General features: G+C 40.2%; 1 protein-coding gene across 2 annotated transcripts in view; it reads left to right on the forward strand.

Annotated features, from left to right (window-relative positions):
- Window positions 1–18664, forward strand: part of TTC17 (tetratricopeptide repeat domain 17) — a 127346-nt gene that overhangs the window by 76783 nt on the left and 31899 nt on the right. For both annotated transcript variants that reach the window (XM_045485025.1, XM_045485026.1), the window contains 3 exons: window positions 9367–9626; window positions 10068–10221; window positions 16934–17054. In XM_045485025.1, the coding sequence (XP_045340981.1) occupies window positions 9367–9626; window positions 10068–10221; window positions 16934–17054 (535 nt within the window). The remainder of the gene's footprint in view (window positions 1–9366; window positions 9627–10067; window positions 10222–16933; window positions 17055–18664) is intronic.

An 18664-nucleotide genomic window follows, 5' to 3' on the forward strand; every position in this document is an offset into this window, starting at 1 on the left:
ATATGTATATATATATACATATGTGTATATATGTATATAAAGGATGTCTACAAGAAGCAAGCTCGACCTTAAAAGAGAAGTCGTGACCTTCCCCTTTACAGGTTTAGAAAATTAGTTGCATCAGTTCTGTCAGAAATCATTGGGCTTTAAGGAAACAAATTTCTATTTACCAATTCAAAAGAGGTGGATTCTTAAACTGGGTAGTTGTTTTGTTAATTTACAAGGGAGCTACTCCTCTCTGGTGCCTGACGGCCTCATGTCTCCTTCTGGCATCAGGTACCCACATAACCAAATGGACATCATGAAGTTGCTTGATAAACTCAGAATCACCAGAAATGAAACTGAGTGATGTTAAGGGGTATTTTATTCAATTTATACAAACTGTTCCTATTCCAATATAATATAGCTCCCTAGTGACCAGAATACTCATGACTACCAAATTAGTCTTTTTTCCTAGGATAATTCAGAATAAAACCCAACCAGAACCTTACTGTTTGTCTCCCCATTTTCTGGGTAGTACATCATTGCTTGAGACAGATTATAACCTAGTGCCTAAGTTTCTTTAGTCTCATGTTCCCCATGGAGTTGTCCCATCCCTGTCCTGGAAAGGCAGTATGGTTGCCCTGGCTGAGATGGGAGCTTTTCCACGTCCCTTCAACATCAGGCAGACTGTCTCTTAGGGTGGATTCCTTTTCAGATTGCTAATTCAATCCATAGTGTGATGATGACTCTTACTAGTTTCACTCTCAGGTACTAACTTTTCTTTGCTATATGTCTAAATTCTGGGAGTACCTTCTTCTTTTCCCTAGATACTAACAAGTCCCCCGGGACTTCATTCGTGGTATGTTAGTATATTCATGCCAGCAGGCTTCTTATAATGTGGTTAGCAGAGTGAGAAAAACTCCCATTTTTTTTTTTTAATTTTTTTTTTCAACGTTTATTTTTTTTGGGACAGAGAGAGACAGAGCATGAACGGGGGAGGGGCAGAGAGAGAGGGAGACACAGAATCGGAAACAGGCTCCAGGCTCTGAGCCATCAGCCCAGAGCCCGACGCGGGGCTCGAACTCCCGGACTGCGAGATCGTGACCTGGCTGAAGTCGGATGCTTAACCGACTGCGCCACCCAGGCGCCCCAAAACTCCCATTTTTTAATGCAAGTAGTGTGTTGTAATAAAAGCCAAGCATAGACATTAAAGAATTTTTGAAAATTCTGGTTTTGGAGGAAAATTTAAAGAAGTACAAATAAATTTATTATAAACATAAGTAACCATAAGCGTATGAAAATGACTACCTTTCTGTGATACTTTATAATTTACAAAATTTATGTGCTCGCTTTGGCAGCACAGATCTATAATTGGCAGACTTACGAATTATGTATTAACCATGTGAAATAGGTATTATTATCAAGCCCATCTTATAGATGAGAAAATTGAAACTCAGAGAAGGTGAGTCCCTTGCCCAAGATCATCCTCGGGTCTTCTGATCCCATACATTTGCCTGTGGGTCTCAGAAATCGGGGGTTGGTGCATTAGAACTTATTTTTCAGTTGGTGAGGTCATTTTTAAAGAAAACTAGCATGTGCTGTTACCATTATTTTATAGAATAAAATTTTAATGTCAAAAAGTAACAAAGACGATCTCAGAATAAAGGTCAGTCTTTTTCAAAAATGGACAGTTGGCAACCTTACAACAAAAACTTGTGTCTGGATGGGTGTGTGTGTGTGTGTGTGTGTGTGTGTGTGTGTGTGTGTGTTATAACTCTATGTACGTACCCTTTTTCTGTTTCTCATTTTACTAAGGATTGGTACAAACTGTGTCACTAATTAACATTTGGAAACCACTGCTTTAATACTTCATCATCTAGTACAAAATTCCTCCCCATAAACCTTAGCTGTAGAAGGAAGAACATAGGTTTTGTAGTTAGAAATAATGCTACCATGTCCTTGCTCCACCACCAACTAGTTGGGCAAGTTGGGCAAGTTACTTATCTTTCTGAGCTTCCCTTACCTCTTTAATTTAAAACTAAACAAAAAAATGCCTCAAGTGATTAGTATTTAAAAAAAAAATTTTTTTTTTAACATTTATTTTTGAGACAGAGAGAGACAGAGCATGAACAGAGGAGGGGCAGAGAGAGAGGGAGACACAGAATCTGAAACAGGCTCCAGGCTCTGAGCTGTCAGCACAGAGCCTGACGCGGGGCTCGAACTCATGAACCGTGAGATCATGACCTGAGCCGAAGTCGGCCGCTTAACCGACTGAGCCACCCAGGCGCCCCTCAAGTGATTAGTATTTAAATGAAATAACAGGGAAACATTTATTTTAGAGCCCGGTACACAGTTGGAAGTCAGTAAACGTTCACTTCTGTACACATAGGTATGACTCTATTGCATCTGTTAGAGGCTGCTTGTGAGCCACAGTCCTCACAAGTACATATACACAGTATCTGCTCAGAAAACATCTGTGCAGTTAAAGGGAGCCCTGGCATTTGCACAAGAGTTGTTCCAGGAAAGATTATATGCTTTTCTGAGGTATCCTCTTGAAATTCCTAGTTTTCTCTTGCTATACTGACCCCGCTCAAAGAAGGAAGAACATCATTGGTGCAAATCAAAACTGATGACTTGGTGTCGTCTTCTCAGAAGTGAATCATTTTCTTACCTACCGAGTCTGAGTGATTTCATTTAAACCTTTTGTGCTTTGTGATTACTGGCTTTAAGTATTACGCCATTGTTTATGCATTAAATCTTAAGGTAGTCTGCAGCTTTACACTATGACTTCAGAAGCAGATCACTGCTTTTTTTTTTTTTAAGTTTACTCATTTATTTTGAGAGAGATTGAGAGAGAGAGAGAGTATGAGCAGGGGAGGGGCAGTGAGAGAGGGGGACAGAGAATCCCAAGCCGGCTCTGTGCTGTCGGCGTAGAGCTGGACGCAGGGCTCAATCTCACGAACCCAGAGATCATGACCTGAGCCGAAATCAAGAGTCAGATGCTCAACCAGCTGAGCCACCCAGGCGCCCCCAGATCACTGCCTTTTAAAGAAAATTCTAGAACTCAAGACAGAATTGCCCAAGGTCTTATGGTGGTGGAGTCCTTATTTAAAAATAAATGTGTCTAATTCCACAGTATACTCTTCTTATTTTGTGAAACAGAGGGATGTATTTCTCTCTGGTATCATTTTCAAAGGTAGAATGTGCCCTGGGTGGCTTCAGAAACCACAGTCTAGTACTCCAGCCTGTTGGTATTAATCATGCAAGATTTTCTAGAAGAGATGTTTTGAGTCAGATTTTGAAGGAGGGACTTTTTTGTTGCTGGTCATCTCTTTCAATGTGTGATCTTTACCTCTATGTACTGTCAATCTGTTCTGTTTTGAATGTAGAACTCACCTTTTCATCCTCTGCTCCCTAAAACTCTTCTTGAAATGAATCTCCCTTCCAAGATTATTAATACTGTTTCTCACCCAATACAGTCACTTTCTTTTACTCCTCTTCTGATGTCCCACTCCCTCTCAATGATTCATTGTGGGGTTTCAGCTTCTGCTCCAGTCAAAGGGAGCTCAGTCTCCCCTTGGCAGCCCATTCCATTTTCTGGTTGTTCAAAAGTCTTTCCTAATATTGAGCTAAAATGTGGCTTCTCATCTCTGGTCCTGAAGCTCACAAAGTCAGTCTTGTGTCTCATCAATATCACATTTAAAGATGATTCTTTTCCTACCTACCCTGCCCCTCCATGTTTTTGTTTCCTTCAGCTAAATGTCCTCATTTCCTTGAACAGCTCCTGTTAGGGCTTTTAGTACCTTACCACTCTCAAAGTAATCTCTCCAAAATTAAAAAAAAAAAATCTTTCTAGCAAAATATTTTTCAAGCTTGATTTTTTTGTGTGCAGTATATCAGCTATTGTTCCTTCGATGCCATCACCTTTGGTTTCTTTAGTCTTTCATTTAATATGATTTTGGGTACTCTCACCAAGTCGCTTTTCTGTGAATGTGCTCTGCTTTGAAAATCTCTTAAACTGAGGCGCTCACACTTAACCCTGAATCTCCAGGTGTATCTGGAACATTGCAAGACTTCTTTTTCTTCTCCTTCGACCTCCTTTTCCTCTTTCTCGTCTTCCTCTTCTTCCTCCCCCTCCTCTTTCCCTCCCTCATTTCCCTCCCAACATTGCTGGACTTCTTTTTCTTCTCCTTCGACCTCCTTTTCCTCTTTCTCGTCTTCCTCTTCTTCCTCCCCCTCCTCTTTCCCTCCCTCTCCCCTCCTCCCCCCCCCCCACTTCTCGTTCTTTTTCTTTTTCAACGTTTATTTATTTTTTGGGGGGGACAGAGAGAGACAGAGCATAATGGGGGAGGGGCAGAGAGAGAGGGAGACACAGAATCAGAAACAGGCTCCAGGCTCTGAGCCATCAGCCCAGAGCCCGACGCGGGGCTCGAACTCCCGGACCGCGAGATCGTGACCTGGCTGAAGTCGGACGCTTAACCGACTGCGCCACCCAGGCGCCCCTCGTTCTTTTTCTTTTTATCAGATTTTTTTTTCCTTTTAAATTCAGGACTACATATGCTTCTCTCCATCTCTCAACACTTCTGCTAGTCCCTGTGATTCTTAACAGATTACCTGACATGGCTCAAACTCAACTCTAAATTTTCCTAATATTCTGAGATAGAATTTCTCAAGTGAGAAGACATGAACTCATCTGAGCCTCACTGTGGGTGCTTGCAGTCTCTTCACTTTATAATATTTATTCTCCTTTTTCCAATATGAAAATGGTACATGTTAAAGAAGGTAAAGAAAATAATAGAGATATTGATCTCAGTTTCTCTGTTTTCAGTTTATAACATACCATCTGTCCCATAAGCAGAAATCCTAATATTTACTTTTTATTCTTACTTTCAAGTGTAATTTAAAACGTTCTGAGATCCCACTATAGTCCAGACCTCTCTCCAGACCTGCATTCTGTATTTCCAGCTGCTTATTAGACAATGCCTGGAGCTATGCTCCTCCATCCATTCTAACCTAGACCATAAGCTACATGAGATGTTATATTCCGAGCTCTCAGCACATTTTTGGACACAAGCAACAAATGCTTAAATGAATTTATTAGTAAGTGTCTGAAATCCCAACATGTTGTATCCTGTTGCCCTTTCCTAATTCCATAGTCTTTGTAAACAGCATTGTTTACATTTTCACAGATTCTAAAACTTCATATAGTAGGGGCGCCTGGGTGGCTCAGTCGGTTGAGAGTCAGACTATTGGTTTTTGGCTCAGGTCATGATCTTGCAGATTCGTGAGATAGAGCCTTGTGTCGGGCTTTGCAACAACAACATGGAACCTGCTTGGGATTCTCTCTCTCCCTTTCTCTCACACCGCCCCCCCCCCCCCCGCTTATGCTCTCTCTCTCTCAAAATAAATAAGTAATAATTTTTTTTAGAAACTTCACATAGTAAAAAAATATCATTATTTCACATTAGGCTTTGAAATCCTGAAATCATCTTTGAACTTATGCTATTCTTTGTTATGATATCCATTTAACCACCAAATTCCATTTTTCTCCACTGAAATATCAAGTACCTCTTTCCCCTCCCTTTTTAACTTTTCCCTTTTACAGGGGTACCTCGGTGGCTTAGTCTGTTAAGTGACTTAGGCTCAGGTTATGATCTCACGGTTTATGAGTTCAAGTCCTGCATCGGGCTCTGTGCTGACAGGTCAGAGCCTGGAGCCTGCTTCAGGTTCTGTCTGTCTGTCTGTCTGTCTCTCTCTCTCTCTCTCAAAAAATAAACATTGAAAAAAATTGTTTTAATTCCCCTTTTACAAACCTCACCCTAAGCCAGTTTCCCTTTAAATAACTTTATATATAGATTGTTGAAATACCTTTCTAATTGGTCTCTTTGTCCTCTGTCTTCCTTCTCCACCCCCAGTTATGCCAAGTGATTTACCACTGTAACCTTCACAAATACTCTGGCTCTCGTCTTGTTATTCTTCTGCTAGACAAACAAGAGGCTCCCTTTACGCTTAGTCTTGCTCCCGACTTTCCCAGATATCCTCAGTATTCACCTACCTTCCCTAAGTATCTTGTTTGCTGAGATCATCTGTATACATTCTTTGTTCTAATTCTTGTGAAAGTAGTAATGTCTTCACATACGTTCTTCCTTACACCTGCAGTATTTGTACATATGGGTGTGAGAGTATATATATTCATATGCTCCTCCCTCTGGGGAGTGCCCTCCCCAGGCCTCTCTCTGTCTAAATCCCGCCTCACTAGCCTGCCTTCCTCTAAGAAGCATGTTGTGACCACACTCAATTATGCTTTTCCTCTGGAAAAAAAATATTTAAATGTAATTGCTCTCTGATTGTTTAATGTATGTAGTTTTGTGTCTCCAAATTGATTATACAGTTGATCCTTGAACAGCACAGCTTTGAACTGCATACATCCACTTACACACAGATTTTCTTTTCAATAAATACAATATAGTACTGTAAATGTATTTTTTCCCTTACTATGTTCTTAATAACATTTTTAGCTTACTTTATTATAAGAATATAGTATATGACACCCATAACATACAAAATACATGTTAATCAACTGTTTATGTTATCAGTAAGGCTTCCTTCCGGTCAGCAGTAGACTATTTGTAAAGTTTTTGGAGAGTCGAAAGTTATATGTGGATTTTCGACTGTGCAGGGGTCAGCACTCCTAATCCCCATGTTGTTCAACTGTATTTAATACCTCAGAGTCAGATTCTCTATCTCATAGCATGGAAATAGGCACATAATAGGCTCTAAATAAATAAAGATTGATTTATTGTTTAAAACTCATAGCACATTTTGATCTCCCCATTCCTCACCTTTATTTAGCACTGTTCTTTAGGAATTGCTACTACCCCAACCCCTGCAGCCTTTGAAAAGGATTAATGGCTGCCAGCAGGGAAAGCCTGCAGCAAGTTCCATAGTCTCTCTTGACTGGAATACTGATCTCCATCAATGAAAGGCCCTTTCTCTAAGAACTTTTTAATAATGATAGATATTACCATATGGTATGGGCGTAGGGGAGCATTAGCCTTTGGACCTGGGCTTGCAGAGCTCTTTGCAACTGAACAACTTCATTTATTTAGAATGCTTTCTAAATAGCAGTAGTGGAAATAATGGAAATGGAAATAAGGCTTCCAAACACAGCATCCCTATGCAGCTCTAACTATACACTGGGGAATTAGTTACCTGCAGTCTACCTTTGGCCAGAAGCCACTTTTCTTTAAGCCCATACTCTTGGCTGCAGCCAAATCTATCAAAAACCCTTTCCTGTCTCAGGACCAGGTACAAGGAATCCCATGATAGCCATAGGAGAAGGAAGGAGAGGAAGCTAAAATAACATGAGGAATACTTAGAATTCTGTTGCTACAAGTCAGACGGCAGGCCATTCTTCTAAATAAGTTGCTTTTTAGGGTCCCTACAATAACCCTGTCCAACTGCTTTTCTGAGTTAGCTACTGAGAAATTTGTAAATCATATAGTATGCCAGACTCTGTTAGAGACATGGCGCCTGCTTTTAACCCATGACAACGTAAACCTTAGACTTTAAAAAGTCTTTAATTGCCAGCAGGACAAGACAAAAGTAGGAGCAGCAGATCCTCAAGAACCTCACAAACCAAATTATTCCTGAATTCCATTTGTTCATCCTACAACCGCACCTATTAAGTGTCAGGTACAATGTTGGACATTCAGGATATAGTAGCAAACAAGATAGAAACTGAAAAGTAGAACTCTTTGTCAACCCTACATTTATACTACTTGCTACATAATTTAGACAAGTTACCAACCATTTTTATCTGAATATCCCAAAGAAAATGCTTTTACAAACCCCTATTTTACTTCATGCTTTTTTCAGAACTTCATTAATAATAATGATAATAATAAGCAATAAAAACCAGCAGATTGGTTAAAAAAACCTAAAAGACACTTACCTGAAAGGAGAGCAGTATATTTCCAAGTCACTTGTTAAATGGAGAAGCGGTAAACTTTTTCAAGAAAGAATAACAGATTTCTAGTGGGATTCCCAGCCTGACAACAGACCTTCCTACTTTCCAGAATAGAAAGTGGGATGGAAGATAGAGATGCCACCAGAGTCAAGGTTGACACTGCAGACCTCATGTGAGTAGGGCTCAAAGCTTTACATTGCTTTTAGCCTTGTGGTCAGACATCTTTCTCACCCCACGCCTCCTCAGAGACTAATACTATACATTTCTCATGTGGGTTACTCACTATGGGTATAGGTCTGGTCAATATGGATATGAGATTCCTGACCTTGGCCTTATTAATACCATGTTCTAAATCACTGAACAAGCCAGAATTACCACCTAAGGTTATTGGGATAACTTAACCAGAATAACATAGACTGGCATTTTGTAAGCAATCAACCCCAAGCTCTCAGGTCGTCCGGTGACCTTACAAAAGGAGGCATTCCGTTTTATTTGTTTTTGTACCCTATCTATTTCCAGAAAGGAATGGAAATGGCTTTCATGGAGCACACAATATAAGAGTCAGCCATTAATTCAAAATAACAGAAGTTAAATACTAAGGTTTATTTATTTTATTACAAAAGGAAAGCATTATGTTAAGAAACTCAGATGAATTTTTGCCCTGAGCTTTAGTTATCTAGGTACAGAGGGGAACCTATAGGGTTGTGTAACCTTTAATGTAGAACAGTGGACACACTGACTTCTCAGGAGAGAGAAGTTTTCTAGGCCATTGCACTGGGGAGCATCCATGGAAGTCTTTACGTAAGAAACTTGAGCAACATAACAAATAATGTCTTGATAACCATTTTACAAAAAAAAAAAAATTACACTAGTTTATTATTATTTCTTATACATAGCCATTAGTGAAAATGGGACTCTGAAATGTGGAATTAGGATAATTTCCCATTAAATCATCATTCAGTTAAGGCAATTAGACTGTAGGGCCTGGATATACATCTATGATATTTCATATGCTATTTGAATAAAACTTCAATAATCCCACCTATTCAATAAATAACATCATAACAAACTTCATCTTTGCCATCTGTGTCTTATATCTAAAACAAGTTGGTCTTTTTTTTTTTAAATACGTATATAAAATAGCCATCCTCATGCTCACTAGTGACATATTCTATGCCTCTCTGCCATCTTGCTGCTGCTGTTGTTTTCATCCAGCCTTTTGACAAAGCTACACAACAAAGATGGTGTTTTATTATGAATTTTGAAGATGATGAATGGTATTTTTATTATGAGGGTGGGCTATAGAAGGTCCTCTAGGCAGGACCAAAACTTCTCAAAAAGCGAGGTTGGAGTCATTCACGTACTTTAGTGAGTACTATCTAATTTTTAATAACATGTGGGCACTTGAATTTCAGGTACAGTGGTTGAGGAGAGCAATGGTTCTGATGAGATGGAGAATTCAGATGAAACAAAAATGTCTGAAGAGATACTGGCTCTGGTGGACGAATTTCAACAGGCATGGCCTCTGGAAGGCTTTGGGGGAGCACTGGAGATGAAAGGGCGGCGTCTAGACTTGCAGGGGATACGCGTACTGAAGAAGGGTCCCCAGGATGGAGTGGCCAGAAGCTCTTGCTATGGAGACTGTAGAAGTGAAGATGATGAAGCAACAGAATGGGTGAGGTTTGCCAACTCCCTTCAGACCAAACTGTACCCCAGGTCTTGGTAGGGGTTTGCAAAGTGTGATGAAGCTCTTGGGGTGTGGCACTGCCTTATTCCACTCTCCAGTCAGCCTTCACACTGGCATGCTGCAAGAAGCATGTCACAGTACTTCTGTATTGCCAACTCTTTCAGGAGGCAGAGGGAGTGCAAGGGCGTTGAGCTGCACTCAAAGCCTGCAGACTTGGAACTGTCCAGTTCAGGCATCTTAACTTTCAGTTTCCTTTATATGCCCTTCGGGGCTAAGTTATTTTGTTTATTTTACTAAACATTTTTCATTTATACCTTTAAGAATTACACAGAAGGAGAGAATCCTCTCTAGCACAGGACTGGTTACTCTTAAAGCCACCAGTATTTGACAATTGGTCTAATTTGTCCCCAACATGTTTCCATTTTCCAGATCACATTCCAGGTCAAACGTGTAAAGAAACCCAAAGGAGAGCAGAAGAAAACCCCTGGCAAAAAGGTAGAACCAAATCAAGCAGAAAACGTGCATTGTTACCAATCAAACCTGGAGATCACTGGCCCAAAGGTAGCATCTCCTGGGCCACAAGGTAAATTTGAATGTACAGTATGCCAGTTTCTTTTTTCAGATTTCACTGTGTCAGTTCTCACTGAGAATGCGTTTGTGACTTGAAGGAGATCAGATGAGAAGGTAATGGGGCTAAGTGAACAAGAAACCAGACGTTGGTATAAAAAGTTTGTTTTGACATTTACTTGATTTTTTTACCCATTGGCTATTGGGCTTATATTCTTTTTGTTTTTTATTTTTTTAATGTTTGTTTATTATTTTTGAGAGAGAGACAGAGACAGAGCATAAGTGGGGCAAGGGCAGAGAGAGAGGGAGATACAGAATCTGAAGCAGGCTCCAGGCTCTGAGCTGTCAGCACAGAGCCCCATGCGGGGCTTGAACTTACAGACTGCAAGATCATGCATGACCTGACCCAAAGTCAGACGCTTAACTGACTGAGCCACCCAGGCGTCCCTGTTGGGCTTATATTCTTATCATCTTGAGCTTAAGTATCCTATTGATTCTTGATAGTCTAGTTTAATATGGGGATAATGATCACATCTATCTTACAGGGTGGTTGTGAGGACTATAGGAGTTATATGTGTAAAGTGCTATAAATGAACTGGCCACATAAGGCTCGATGAATATTTATTTAAACATTTAATCTTTTTGTGTGTCTGATATCTCTTTTAAGTATTGGATAAATGCTTTGGAGCCACTCCCAGGAAAAATGCATATACATCAAAATTTGTCATATACTTTTAGGGTTCATAATTGTCCTGAAGTGCATCTCTGAACCCCAGGTTCAGGGCCATTGCCATGGGTCCACTTGACTTTCTTTTCCAGCAATGAAATAGTGGTGATCAAATGTCCTTTTAAAAAAAATTTTTTTAAGGACATTGTCACTGTCTTAACATCAAAATCCAAGGTAACTTCATGAAAACATGTCTTATTTAATTTGGTGTACTTACCAACTGAAAGCAGAGGGCACATAATAAAATATAAAGAATGAGATCATGTTGGCTATATTCCAGAGTGAACTGTTACTTGTGAAAAATACTAAGGGCCCAAAAAGGACATCTTGTCATGACTGGAGTTGAAAACATGCAGTAGCTTTACTGTTTAAGGATGACAGTATGCGTGAACAGGTTACAGAAAGAAAGCAACACTTCCTCTACTAGGTCTGTCTTCTGTAACAAGAAAAGGGTGTTCAAAATGTAAAACATCGTTATGGAAGTGAAAATTCCAATCAGTTATATAGTAAATGTAATGAAATCATAAAAGTAGAAAATTTAGGGAATAAAAAAGGAGGGGACACCTGGGTGGCTCACTTGGTTAAGCATCCGACTTCAGCTCAGATCATGATCTCATAGTTTCATGAGTTCAAGTCCCACGTTGGACTCTGTGCTGACAGCTCAGAGCCTGGAGCCTGCGTCGGATTATGTGTCTAACTCTCTCTCTGTCCCTTCCTCGCTCTCTCTCTCTCTCTCTCACAAAAATACATTTAAAAAAATTTTTTACAAAAAATAGTAGAAAATTTAGGTGAATATGTACTTTCAGGTGTAATAGGACTTTCTAAGGCAGAGAGAAAAAGAAAAAATAATTCTGGCACCAGAAAACGCCATAAAATACAAGGGCAAAGGACTGAAACAAATTATTTTTGCAGAATATTTGTGTATCTTTTACATAATATGTGATAAGCAAAGGATATCAATATCATTTAAAGGGCAATTACAAATCAGTATGAAAAATACAGCATTTCTATAAGATGTACAAATATATAGATTGTTCACCAAATATACACACATAAGTTGGCGAGTGAACATGTTGGAAAATGTTCATCCTCACTAGCAATCAAAGATGTGCAAACAAACAGTAACATTCCATCTTTGCTTATCAAACTGTCTTTAAATGTGTAATACACAGACTTAATGAAATGAATTTGGGGATCATTTGACCATAGGTATCAGAAAATTTAAAAATATACCAACAATTTTACTTCCAGCAATGTATCCCAGGTAAATCATCTTACAGGTGCCAAAGACAGAAGTACAAAGATTGACCTGAGTTGCTTATCATAATAAAAAATTGTAAACAACCTAAATGTTAATTGCCTAAATAAATTACAGCATGTCGATGCTATGTACGGTGCAGCCAGGATGTTTGTAATTTAGTAAGTGAACAAAAGCAGTTTATTAAATAGCATAGAGAATACTTTAATTTTTGTAAAATAGTAAATATACTATACTTTGACTACACTTGTTCACATTTCTGTATCTCTGCAATTGAGATGTATCTTACAATTGATATTTTAAATAATTGGCAGTGTTTCTCCCTTTTTTTTTTTTTAATGTTTATTTTTGAGAGAGAGAGAGACCGTGTGCGAGTGGGGGAGGAGCAGAGAGAGAGAGGGAGGCACAGAATCCAAAGCAGGCTCCAGGCTGCAAGCTGTCAGCACAGAACCCGATGTGGGGCTTGGGTGGGCTCATAAACTACGAGATCATGACCTGAGCCGACGTCGGACGTTTAACTGACTGATCCACCCAGGCGCCCCGTGTTTCTGTTTCTTAAACCATATAAAATAATGTACACATTACAGTTTATGACCTCATGGGTTTGATGAAAGAAGCTAAAATAAACAAGTACATAGAAATAAGTATAAGAGAGAATAAATACACCAAAATGTTGTGAGTGATCATCTCTGGGTGCTGATAGGGATATGGGTGATTTTTTATTTTCTTCTACATGCTTTTCCATTTTCTAAATATTTTATAATAAGCCTATGTTACTTGTACAAACAAAAAACTAAAAATTTCCTGTAAAAATGAAACTTTAAAGTTCAATATGGTTGAGATGCTGGGAAAACACTTAAGCAGTTTTAAATGGATTCAAGTGTGTAGGCCCAGGTAGTACATTGAATGTACTTGCAAATGACATCATGGAACTACTTAGTGTCACTAACGTGAAAAGTTCTAAAGCTTGGCAGAGATGCCAGACATCTAGAGAGGTTCATTATCCCAGTTTCCAAATAAATACGGATTCTCCTCACTACCAAGAGATAAGCTTCATGATAAATCCTGACAGAGTTCTAAAGCAAATTATAAAACAGTTTGTGAGCCCATGGGGAAAAGTGGAGATCAATAAGGACCACTGTAGATTTACTAAGAACTAGTAAAACTAATAATGCGTAACTAATTTCATTTCCTTTTTTTGGCGAGGGCCACTAGACTGGAAGACCAGGGAGGTGCTATAAACACAGTGTAACTAGATTTCAGCAGCACATTTAACAGAGCCTCTTAGGATATTTCTGTGAACCAGATGGAGAGATGTGGGCTCAGAGGCTCCTCATTGCCTACAGAATAAAGTCCAAACTTCTTAGTGTGGTGTACAGGACCCTGTATAAGCCAGCCTCTCTCTACCCTTCATGCTGTTACTTTTCTAAACTAACCATGCTCTTATTTTACCACTTGCCTTTGCACGTGCTGTTCCCTCTGCCTGGAATGCCCTTCTGCCACCTCAGCAGTACTAAAATATCACTCATCCATAAACTTCAGACTCACATGCCATCCGTTCCTTGGTAATTGTGCACAATTAGTTGCTCTCACCTGTTGTACCCTAAGGATTTGTTTCTGTTTACCTTCCTTGCTAGACTGTGAACTCAAGGACAGGCACCTTCTGTACTATTCCCCTCTGTACCCCTGGTGTCTCAACATGGTTCCCAGTCCCTTGTGATGGATGCTCAATAATATTTTTCAAGTGAATTTCTTAACCATAAAAGAAAAATAAGCTTTATTGTGAAATTTATGGTTTAATTATTTCAGTTATTCATTTAAACAGGGTTCATTTGAAATTCTTCCAAACTATTCTTTTCTGTTTTATTTAAATCTAAAGCCCTGCCTACACCTCAAACAGTATTCCGTTGTTGGTAAATTCCTACATTATAAAAAAAGTTATATAGAACCAAAGTTCTCCTTCCTGTCCATTCATTCGATTGTAATTCCTCCAGAAGACCCCTTCCCCAACAAGACTTAGTTCTCTTCTTTTCTTGGCCGGTCAGTCTAAGTACAGATTCTGCACACACAAAGTACCTGGGAAGGGTATCGATTAACAGAGCTTTGAAAGCTCAGTATAGGGGCGCCTGGGTGGCTCAGTCAGTTAAGCGTCCGACTTTAGCTCAGGTCTTGATTTCATGGTTTGTGGGTTCAAGCCCCACATCAGGCTCTGTGCTCCAGCTCAGAGCCTGGAGCCTGCTTCAGATTCTGTGTCTCCCTCTCTCCTCCCCCGCTCGTAAGCTCCCTGTCTCTGTTTCTCTCTCTCTCAAAAATAAGTAAACAAAAATAAAATCTTAAAAGCTCAGTATAGCTTTAAATGGCATGGTGATATCTCAGTGTGGTTTTGATTTGTATTTCCATGATGAGGAGTGATGTTGAGCATCTTTTCATGTGTCTGTTGGCCATCTGGATGTCTTTAGAAAAGTGTCTATTCATGTCTTCTGCCCATTTCTTCACTGGATTATTTGTTTTTTGGATGTGGAGTTTGGTGAGTTCTTTGTAGATTTTGGATACTAGCCCTTTGTCCGATATGTCATTTGCAAATATCTCTTCCCATTCCATTGGTTGCCTTTTAGTTTTGTTGATTGTTTCCTTTGTAGTGCAGAAGGTTTTTATCTTGATGAGGTTCCAATAGTTCATTTTGCTTTTAATTCCCTTGCCTTTAGAGATGTGTCAAGTAAGAAATTGCTGCGGCTGAGGTCAGAGTGGTTTTTTCCTGCTTTCTCCTCTAGGGTTTTGATGGTTTCCTGTCTCACATTCAGGCCCTTCATCCATCTTGAGATTATTTTTGTGAATGGTGTAACAAAGTGGTCTAGTTTCATTCTTCTGCATGTTGCTGTCCAGTTCTCCCAGCACCATTTGTTAAAGAGACTGTCTTTTTTCCATTGGATACTGTTTCCTGCTTTGTCAAAGATTAGTTACCCATACATTTGTGGGTCCAGTTCTGGGGTCTCTATTCCATTCCATTGGTCTATGTGTCTGTTTTTGTGCCAAGACCATACTGTCTTGATGATTACAGCTTTGTAGTAGAGGCTAAAGTTTGGGATTGTGATGCCTCCTGCTTTGGTCTTCTTCTTCAATATTACTTTGGCTATTCAGGGTCTTTTTGGTTCCATACAAATTTTAGGATTGTTTGTTCTAGCTTTGAGAAGAATGCCGGTATCACACCGGTCAGAGTGGCTAAAACGAACAAATCAGGAAACTGTAGATGCTGGTGAGGATGTGGAGAAACGGGAACTCTCTTGCACTGTTGGTGGAAACGCAAACTGGTGCAGCCGCTCTGGAAAACAGTGTGGAGGTTCCTCAAAAAATTAAAAATAGAACTACCCTATGACCCAGCAATAGCACTGCTAGGAATTTACCCAAGGGATACAGGAGTGCTGATGCATAGGGGCACGTGAACCCCAATGTTTATAGGAGCACTTTCAACAATAGCCAAATTATGGAAAGAGCCTAAATGTCCATCACTTGATGAATGGATAAAGAAGATGTGGTTTATATATACAATGGAATACTACTTGGCAGTGAGAAAGAGTGAAATCATGCCATTTGCGAAATGTGGATGGGACTGGAGGGTATTATGCTAAGTGAAATAAGTCACTTTCTCACATCTGGAGAAAGTTAACAGAAGACCATGAGGAGAAAAACAAATTATAGAGAGGAAGGGAGGCAAACCATAAGAGACTCTTAAATACTGAGAACAAACTGCGGGTTGATGGGGGGTGGGGGAGAGAGGAAAGTGGGTGATGGACATTGAGGAGGGCACCTGTTGGGATGAGCACTGGGTGTTGTATAGAAACCAATTTGACAATAAATTATATTTCATAAAGAAATAAATAATATAAATAAATAAATAAATAAATAAATAAATAAATGGTGATTGGGAGCATACATGTTAGACTCAAGCAGACCTGGATCTGGATCCTAGCTCTGCCATCTACTAGCCTGGTCACCTTGGGCAAGTCACTTGATCTCTCTGTGCCTCCATTTTCTCATCTGGGAAATGAGGACTGAAACCTGCCTTAGCAGATTGTGGATGTAGAGCACTTAGCACAGGGCCTGAACACATAGTAAGTGCTCTGGAAATAAATGGTAACTTCTCATCATCGCATTATTCTCCATCTGCTGCTGTTCTTTACAACTGTGGTTCTCTACCAAGAGTGATTTTGTCTTCCCAAGGGTCATTTGCCAGTCCCCGGAGACATTTGCATCGTCACATGTTGGGGAGGGTGCTACTGGGCTTTATAGAGTAGAAGCCAGGGGTGGTGCTAAACATCCTCCAGTGCACAGGACAGCCCCCAGCAGAGCTCCGTCCAGCCTACAGTGTCAGTAGTGCGAGATGGAGAAACCCGGCTTTAGCGATAAATACTTCTCCTAAGTTGTAGTTGTCTTTATAAAATAAAAATGTAGAGGAGTAAAACTGAAATTTGGTGAAATGTATTCTTAGCTCTTATCTCATGTTGATCAGTCTTAAATCCAGTGAAGGACTCTTTTATTTTTGCTTCGTCACCTGTCTTTGAGAACAAGACTTAACTCACTTGATCTTTAAAGTCCCTTTGCCGTGCGTGACAAGATTTTCATTCTCTAAAAGAATGACTGGCACCTCCAATGACACCAGCCGGGGTGAAGTAATCACCGGGCAGAAGACACTGTGGGTTCTGTTTGGTTCTAGTTGTGTCAAGTGATGCCATGCTTTCCTTCTAGGGAAAAAGCGTGACTACCAGAGTCTGGGATGGCCCAGCCCGGACGAGTGCCTCAAACTCCGCTGGGTAGAGCTGACTGCCATCGTGAGCACCTGGCTCGCGGTTTCTTCAAAAAACATTGAGTGAGTATCTTAAACTGCTTCATCCTTCAAGGCGTTTGTGTACCAGTGAACCCACTGAGCCTCAGTTGACTACAGGGGTGCCCTTCTTTGTCAGCAACTATTTGAAGAGTAGTCCTTTTTAGGGTTGGTGGTTCTGAGGAGCACTGTTGCTGACCACAGGCCACAGATGGACTCAGCCCATTTTGCTGAGACAGTGAACATGCCCTCTCTTCTTAGTGCCTTCATCCGTACTTTGTAAGCCCCCCAGAAGTTTTTATGACTTACTTAGGTTGAGTTGAAGACTGGATCCCTCTTTTATAGAAAACCCTGTGTTCTCTCACTGACATAATGCACTTAAAGAGGGAGCCAGAGCACATCCAGATTTACAAACACCTACCAAGACACAAGCTGAACAAGGTTGCCTCTCTGATAACTGCTTTTGCCTCCTTGAATGCTCATTCTCTTTTGCTGGCCCTTTTCCTACCATTTAAGTGTTGGAGTTCCCCAACATTTGCCTCTAAGCCTTCTTTTCTTAGAATCTCTCCTGGTCAGACTGACGTACTCACAGAACTTCTGTCACCACCAATATATTGACCGCTCTTGAATTGGAATATCCAGACCCGATTTTTCTTCACATTCCTCAATCCATAGGAATTTACCCAGTTGTCTACCTGTCCCCTCTGCCTAGATACCTCTGAGACACCACAAGCTTAAGAAAACCAAACTCATAATTTTCTTGTCCACTCTCCTTGCAAAAAACCATTGTTCTGCGTGTTTTCTGTTTCTTATTCTTAGTAAATAGCTCCAGCAGTGCTTAAGCCAGAAACCTGGGAGTCATCCTTAACCATTCCTCTCCCTTCACCCTCGGGTCCAGTCTATTACCCATTCTTACCACTTTCACCTTCTGAGTATTTTTCAAAGCCATCAGCTTTTGTCTATCTCCATTGCTGCCCCTTTAAACGAGATCACTGTCATCTCCACTTGGATTCACTCAGTAGCCTACTAGCTGGTCTTTGGGCTTTATTCACTCTTGACTCTGTTCAGCCCCTTCTCTCTACGGTAATCCGTACAGAATCCTTCCTCAAAGACAAGTCAAATAATTCTTAAAATGCTCTAGTAACTTCTTATTGCTCTTTACCATTCTTTGCAAAGCCCTTGGTGATCTGCTGCTACATGTCTTTCCATCCTCAACTCCACCCTCCCTCTTGTCAGGCCCTTCACACATGGTGTCCCTTTGCATGTCGTGATGTTCTCACCACCTTCTTCCTGCATGATTCGTTCACACTCATCCTCCTGGTCTTGACTTAAATCTTCCTCAGGGAATCTTGCACTAACCAGCTCCTTCCTCCATCAGCAGAGAAGAAATATATAACCCCCTGTTGCATACTGACATTGTACCATGTTTTCATCTTCTGTAACATCTGTAATAATTCAGTCACTCGTGAGACCACGAACACCATAACAACAGGGATTGGGTATGTCTTGTCAATTATTATAGCTCTGATGTGTGACATGTAGTAGACCCTGAATAAATAATGAATGAGTGTTTGCCTAATATGTATTAAACCTTTTAAATAGCTAGAAATAAAATTTGGGAATGCCAACTTGCCATATCAGCATATACATGATAA

This window comes from Leopardus geoffroyi, chromosome D1, assembly GCF_018350155.1.
Source record: "Leopardus geoffroyi isolate Oge1 chromosome D1, O.geoffroyi_Oge1_pat1.0, whole genome shotgun sequence".
In the NCBI taxonomy this organism is placed as follows: domain Eukaryota; kingdom Metazoa; phylum Chordata; class Mammalia; order Carnivora; family Felidae; genus Leopardus; species Leopardus geoffroyi.